Raw genomic sequence first — 8,272 nt, forward strand, 5'->3', positions numbered from 1 at the left:
TGGCAGTCTGTGTGTCCAGCGAGGCCCCGGTAATGTTGACGTGCGGCATGTCCCAGGACAACCTTCTAGCTGCTCTTAGCTGCCAGGTACTCTTGTCCTCCTGCGTTTTCCCTCCTCTCTCTTCCTCTCCGTCAATTATTGATGTATTTCTCTCCATCCTCTTATGAAAACCATTAGTTGTTTGGATGTGGGTCGGCTGCTTGGATCAGGGGAAGGGGTTTGTGGCATACGAGAGGATATGCAGGTCTCATAACACACGCAGGCCCGAATGCAGGCGCACACACACACACACACACACACACACACACACACACACACACACACGTCTGCCTCAGTGATCTGTGAGAAGCGTGTTACTTTTGAACGCACTGAAGCGGCTAATGCCAACTTAAAAATAGAGGTGTGCGGAGGTGAGCAATGACAAGTTTGTAAGGTTTCCGGGACACTAAATGTTCAGGTAAAGTTTCCCCTAGTTACAGATCAGCTTCCCCCAGCCTTTAACCCTAACCTTTATTTTGGTGATTGTTAACAAGCTGGACGACAGCGTGAATTATCTTAAGAGGCTTGTCGTTTGTACACGGTATCGATCCGGTTTCAGTCATTTTTCTGGCTACTCAAACCAGCCGCGGGCCGCATTAAATCGGCTTATGTTTGGCAGCCCTGCTCTACGGTCAGTCTACACCGAACTAAACGGCCCAGAGAACATTTAGCTTCACTTGCGTTTTATGTTGATGAGTTGTTTGGAATGGGCGTGGGGTAGGTGGACGATGCAGCTCTAAACACCATCTGTCCTCCAAACATGACCTTTCTTAAAGAGTGCATCCCGCAAGCGCCGTACCGTGGAAAAGTGTGTGTGTGGATTGCAATAACTTTTAATAAGCGTGTGTGTGTGTGTGTGAGTGTGAGTGTGAGTGATTGCCTACCCCATTGATTGACATGTGCCTTTCTTCATCTTCCGTTTTCCCAGGTGAACTGAAGACCCAGCAGCCCCTGGACCGCGAGGAACAGGAGGAGTACCGCCTGACGGTGCGGGCACTAGACGGCGGCGGGCGCTACTGCGAGGCGGCCGTGCACCTGACCATGGGGGACGTGAACGACAACGCGCCACAGTTCACCTCCGACCCATACGCCATCACCGTCTTCGAGAACACGGAGGTCGGCACCTTCGTGGCGCGGCTGCTCGCCACTGACCTCGACACCGGTACGTTTGTTTGTTTATTTTACAAAGGAGTTGATCTGTTTGTTTTCATTGTTCTTTATTTGACCAGTCTTCTACCATGCAATGCTCAGCTCTCCGACCTGGTGCTCTCCACATTGTGCACACGCGCAGTATGTATCACAGTAATCCCCGCTCCGTTTCACACCAGGCTCTTTCGGCGCAAAGCGATGATGTCTCAAGGATGACATTTCGATTCTCCTCGAGCACTCGACTCTGAAAAGGCCTAATGGCCATTTTCTATTTGCCATTTCTATGACTTTTGTGTTGTTGTGTTTGTCGTCCTGTGCGGTTCTGTTGGTAGAGAATGGCGCTTACTGGGGCCACCCATACGGGGAATGTATGCATGCACTGCAGTTAGTGGCTTTGGATTAAAGCGTCCGCTACGTGGCATATGTTTGTTTCACGTTTCAGGAAACCCACCTAAGCAGGAGCAGCCGATTTAAAAAAATAAAAACAACGGATTTGTCCCCAGAACTCCCTCAAATGGAGGACAGTCGAAAGCGTTAGTGTGGCGGCCATATTTAAACTCAAGAGCTCTGATATTAGCAAGCTCCTCTAAAATGGGACAGGGTTGCCACTTTCAGCGACGCTACCAATTTGACTTCCGTGACTGGCGTTTGGTAATGACACCTCTTACAGGGCAAGGCGTTCTAGACTAGGGGAGCATGTCAGCGTGTTCCCTTCACAAAGCCTAGGTACGGATGAAGAGAAACTCTCTCTCTCCCCCCCTATCCTGCCTTCTCCCCTCTCTCTCAGTCCTTCTGGTAAAACTGACAGTTTGACAGATTGAATGGGATGTAAGAACTGGGTCGCTCATTCGTTCGCCCAGAAAGTCGAAGCGCAAAAGGGGGCCTGCTTTTTCGACAGCTCTTCCCCCAGGGTTGGCGCACTAGCACGGAATTCCTAAAGCCTGCCCTACCTTTCGTGTGAACTTAAAGGATATCTGAAAAGAGGAGAGGAGAAATTAGGTTCTCCCCCCTCCCTCAGTCCAATTTTAGCCGGAGGCATATTTTGGATCATTTGGAGCTGGAGGGAGAGAGGAAGAGAAACCAAATATAGACTGCATGCAGAATTCTGCTTAAGTATCCTCTGTGTACAACCTAAAACAGATAATGCGTCCAGAGCAGAATTAGGCCGAGACCCGCTAATTATCAACATCCAGAAAAGGGCCGTTAAATGCTACAACCACCTAAAAGGAAGCGATTCCCAAACCTTCCATAACAAAGCCATCACCTACAGAGAGATGAACCTGGAGAAGAGTCCCCTAAGCAAGCTGGTCCTTGGGCTCTGTTCACAAACAGACCCGACAGAGCCCCAGGACAGCAACACAATTAGACCCAACTGAATTATGACAAAACAAAAACATAATTACTTGACACATTGCCACATTGGACAGAATTAACAAAAAAATGGAGCAAACTAGAATGCTATTTCGCCCTAAACAGAGAGTACACAGTGGCAGAATACCTGACCACTGTGACTGGCCCTAAACAGAGAGTACACAGTGGCAGAATACCTGACCACTGTGACTGGCCCTAAACAGAGAGTACACAGTGGCAGAATACCTGACCACTGTGACTGGCCCTAAACAGAGAGTACACAGTGGCAGAATAGCTGACCACTGTGACTGGCCCTAAACAGAGAGTACACAGTGGCAGAATAGCTGACCACTGTGACTGGCCCTAAACAGAGAGTACACAGTGGCAGAATAGCTGACCACTGTGACTGACCCTAAACAGAGAGTACACAGTGGCAGAATACCTGACCACTGTGACTGACCCTAAACAGAGAGTACACAGTGGCAGAATACCTGACCACTGTGACTGACCCTAAACCGAGAGTACACAGTGGCAGAATACCTGACCACTGTGACTGACCCTAAACAGAGAGTACACAGTGGCAGAATACCTGACCACTGTGACTGGCCCTAAACAGAGAGTACACAGTGGCAGAATAGCTGACCACTGTGACTGACCCTAAACAGAGAGTACACAGTGGCAGAATACCTGACCACTGTGACTGACCCTAAACAGAGAGTACACAGTGGCAGAATACCTGACCACTGTGACTGGCCCTAAACAGAGAGTACACAGTGGCAGAATACCTGACCACTGTGACTGACCCTAAACAGAGAGTACACAGTGGCAGAATACCTGACCACTGTGACTGACCCTAAACAGAGAGTACACAGTGGCAGAATACCTGACCACTGTGACTGACCCTAAACAGAGAGTACACAGTGGCAGAATACCTGACCACTGTGACTGACCCTAAACAGAGAGTACACAGTGGCAGAATACCTGACCACTGTGACTGACCCTAAACAGAGAGTACACAGTGGCAGAATACCTGACCACTGTGACTGACCCTAAACAGAGAGTACAAAGTGGCAGAATACCTGACCACTGTGACTGACCCTAAACAGAGAGCACACAGTGGCAGAATACCTGACCACTGTGACTGACCCTAAACAGAGAGAACACAGTGGCAGAATACCTGACCACTGTGACTGACCCTAAACAGAGAGAACACAGTGGCAGAATACCTGACCACTGTGACTGACCCTAAACAGAGAGTACACAGTGGCAGAATACCTGACCACTGTGACTGGCCCTAAACAGAGAGTACACAGTGGCAGAATACCTGACCACTGTGACTGACCCTAAACAGAGAGTACACAGCGGCAGAATACCTGACCACTGTGACTGACCCTAAACAGAGAGTACACAGTGGCAGAATACCTGACCACTGTGACTGACCCTAAACAGAGAGTACACAGTGGCAGAATACCTGACCACTGTGACTGACCCTAAACAGAGAGTACACAGTGGCAGAATACCTGACCACTGTGACTGACCCTAAACAGAGAGTACACAGTGGCAGAATACCTGACCACTGTGACTGACCCTAAACAGAGAGTACACAGTGGCAGAATACCTGACCACTGTGACTGACCCTAAACAGAGAGTACACAGTGGCAGAATACCTGACCACTGTGACTGACCCTAAACAGAGAGTACACAGTGGCAGAATACCTGACCACTGTGACTGACCCTAAACAGAGAGTACAAAGTGGCAGAATACCTGACCACTGTGACTGACCCTAAACAGAGAGTACACAGTGGCAGAATACCTGACCACTGTGACTGACCCTAAACAGAGTACACAGTGGCAGAATACCTGACCACTGTGACTGACCCTAAACAGAGAGGACACAGTGGCAGAATACCTGACCACTGTGACTGACCCTAAACAGAGAGTACACAGTGGCAGAATACCTGACCACTGTGACTGGCCCTAAACAGAGAGTACACAGTGGCAGAATACCTGACCACTGTGACTGGCCCTAAACAGAGTACACAGTGGCAGAATACCTGACCACTGTGACTGACCCTAAACAGAGAGTACACAGTGGCAGAATACCTGACCACTGTGACTGACCCTAAACAGAGAGTACACAGTGGCAGAATACCTGACCACTGTGACTGACCCTAAACAGAGAGTACACAGTGGCAGAATACCTGACCACTGTGACTGACCCTAAACAGAGAGTACACAGTGGCAGAATACCTGACCACTGTGACTGACCCTAAACAGAGAGTACACAGTGGCAGAATACCTGACCACTGTGACTGACCCTAAACAGAGAGTACACAGTGGCAGAATACCTGACCACTGTGACTGGCCCTAAACAGAGAGTACACAGTGGCAGAATACCTGACCACTGTGACTGACCCTAAACAGAGAGTACACAGTGGCAGAATACCTGACCACTGTGACTGACCCTAAACAGAGAGTACACAGTGGCAGAATACCTGACCACTGTGACTGACCCTAAACAGAGAGAACACAGTGGCAGAATACCTGACCACTGTGACTGACCCTAAACAGAGAGTACACAGTGGCAGAATACCTGACCACTGTGACTGACCCTAAACAGAGAGTACACAGTGGCAGAATACCTGACCACTGTGACTGACCCTAAACAGAGAGTACACAGTGGCAGAATACCTGACCACTGTGACTGACCCTAAACAGAGAGTACACAGTGGCAGAATACCTGACCACTGTGACTGACCCTAAACAGAGAGTACACAGTGGCAGAATACCTGACCACTGTGACTGACCCTAAACAGAGAGTACACAGTGGCAGAATACCTGACTACTGTGACTGACCCTAAACAGAGAGTACACAGTGGCAGAACACCTGACTACTGTGACTGATCCTAAACAGAGAGTACACAGTGGCAGAATACCTGACCACTGTGACTGACCCTAAACAGAGAGTACACAGTGGCAGAATGCCTGACCACTGTGACTGACCCTAAACAGAGAGTACACAGTGGCAGAATACCTGACCACTGTGACTGACCCTAAACAGAGAGTACACAGTGGCAGAATACCTGACCACTGTGACTGACCCTAAACAGAGAGTACACAGTGGCAGAATACCTGACCACTGTGACTGACCCTAAACAGAGAGTACACAGTGGCAGAATACCTGACCACTGTGACTGACCCTAAACAGAGAGTACACAGTGGCAGAATACCTGACCACTGTGACTGACCCAAACTTAAGGAAAGCATTGACTATGTACAGACCCAGTGAGCATACTGTAGCTTTTCTATCTTGAGAGGCCGCCGTAGGCAGACATGGCTCTCGAGAAGACAGGCCCATGTGCACACTGCCCACAAAATGAGGTGGAAACTGAGCTGCACTTCCTAACCTCCTGCCAAATGTATGACCATATTTGAGACACATACTTCCCTCAGATTACACAGACCCACAAAGACTCCGAAAACGAATCCAACGTTGATAAACTCCCATAATCTACTGGGTGAAATGCCACCGTGTGTCGTCACAGCAGCAAGTTGTGTGACAGGCAAAGGGCATTTTGTACTTTAACTATTTGCACATCGCAACACTGTATATAGACAAAGGTCTTTATTCTTTTGGAACTGTAATATTTACTGTTAATTAATAAAAAAAAATAAAAAAAAATATTTATTTTACTTTTGTTATATTATCAATTTCACTTGCTTTGGCAATGTTAACATGTGTTTCCCATGCCAATAAAGCCCTTTTGAAATGAGAGAGAGAGATTTGCACTCCTTTTGACACGTGTTGGTATCACATACACAGATCTGTAGGTAGTGTAGTTGTAGTGTGTAACTTTATTGCCAGCCTTGTAAATGGTGTATTGGCTGACGTTTGCCCGTATTGCCAGGATAGCTGAAGAGCCCCACACACACACTGCCCCGCAGAGAAATGACAAAGTCAATGCCGTCTATGACGACTCTTGACGAGATACCCGTTTTGCCACAGTCCAGGTCACACAGCCCTCTCTCTCTCTCACTCAGCCAGCTGCCATTGGACTGATTCATCAGTATGCATAACTCCACTGACCTCCATTGTCAGATAGATAGAGGACTCATTCACTATTCGGGGGGGTAGTATCATCAACATTTGAGACTCGAGTATCTCTTTGCTTCAAACGTTGACACATTTTGAGCACTGCCAGTTCCCTGCACCAGTTGTGCTATCTAGACCGGCTTATTTGGGTTGAAGATGTTTGATACGTTCAAGCGTACTTGCGTCATTGCCCCTGCTGTGTGCCCACTGCCATGGCGTCGGTTCTCAAAGTGGTCTGGGGGAAAAGAACCAGACAAACCAGGAAGCTGGTTGATGACCATAATTGGCGTTAAAGGGAGAAGTTATGCTGAAACATTCCTTTCTCTGTTTCTTCTATATCTGTTTCTCTTTTTTTTCTCTCTCACTCTTTCCTCTATTCCCCTATCTCTTTCCTCTCTATTCCCCTATCTCTTTCCTCTCTATTCCCCTATCTCTTGCCTCTCTATTCCCCTATCTCTTTCCTCTCTATCCCCCTATCTCTTTCCTCTCTATGCCCCTATCTCTTTCCTCTCTATCCCCCTATCTCTTTCCTCTCTATCCCCCTATCTCTTTCCTCTCTATCCCCCTATCTCTTTCCTCTCTATCCCCCTATCTCTTTCCTCTCTATCCCCCTATCTCTTTCCTCTCTATCCCCCTATCTCTTTCCTCTCTATTCTCCTATCTCTTGCCTCTCTATTCTCCTATCTCTTGCCTCTCTATTCTCCTATCTCTTGCCTCTCTATCCCCCTATCTCTTGCCTCTCTATCCCCCTATCTCTTGCCTCTCTATCCCCCTATCTCTTGCCTCTCTATTCCCCTATCTCTTTCCTCTCTATTTCCTCTCTATTCCCCCATCTCTTTCCTCTCTATTCCCATATCTCTTTCCTCTCTATCCCCCTATCTCTTGCCTCTCTATTCTCCTATCTCTTGCCTCTCTATTCTCCTATCTCTTGCCTCTCTATTCCCCTATCTCTTCCCATCTCTCCCCAGTTGCTATTTTCTTAAGTCTATTCCGTGTCTGTGCTGTGCCTCGTTTGATTGGGTGAACAGCGTTCATGCGGCTCACGCTAGACTGAAACAAGCTTTCTTGCCACTTTGGCTTGAGGTCTTAGCTACCGCCGTCGATAAAGTTTCAGCGAATGCCGTCGTCAGAAGGCACAGTTCAATCAAACGCACGGCGCAGAATGTGGAGTTAGTCAGTTAGCACGTGAACATTTAGTTGGCCCGTGGTGAAGTGATGCAAGATGAAAGCAGTAAGGTCGTTTTTAATAGCCGTTTTAGAAGGTACAGCATAAGCATGGCAAAATCAGGTCTGGAGGAATCCGAACCAGAGTGTGGGAGGAAACCTCCAGAAGACTGGATATGAAGTGTACTCGTCTGGTGACGTGAGTCGAGATTGCTTAATGGTTTTGGTGCGATCCCCTTAAACGTCAGCAAGCTATTTCCGTCTGCCGAGTAATTTGGTCTGATTAAAGCGATGGTGACTGTGACCAACAGGTGCCAGGAAACCGGGTTCCCGCCGACAAGAACTTGCATCCTAAATGGCATCCTGTTCCCTTTGTAGTGCACTATGTTTGACCCATAGGGCCCCGGTCCAAAGTAGTGCACTGTCGAATAGAGTGCCATTTGGGACGCAGGCCGGGTCTCTTTAGTCGTAATGAG

At 48.2% G+C, this 8,272-nt stretch overlaps 1 protein-coding gene across 1 annotated transcript in view; it reads left to right on the top strand.

Annotated features, from left to right (window-relative positions):
* LOC112231802 (protocadherin Fat 1) overlaps nt 1-8,272 on the top strand; it is a 99,425-nt gene that overhangs the window by 66,226 nt on the left and 24,927 nt on the right. The window contains 1 exon segment of the mRNA XM_024398577.2: nt 968-1,201. Coding sequence (XP_024254345.2) covers nt 968-1,201 — 234 coding nt within the window.

The sequence above is a fragment of the Oncorhynchus tshawytscha genome, linkage group LG34 (genome assembly GCF_018296145.1).
Source record: "Oncorhynchus tshawytscha isolate Ot180627B linkage group LG34, Otsh_v2.0, whole genome shotgun sequence".
In the NCBI taxonomy this organism is placed as follows: Eukaryota; Metazoa; Chordata; class Actinopteri; order Salmoniformes; family Salmonidae; genus Oncorhynchus; species Oncorhynchus tshawytscha.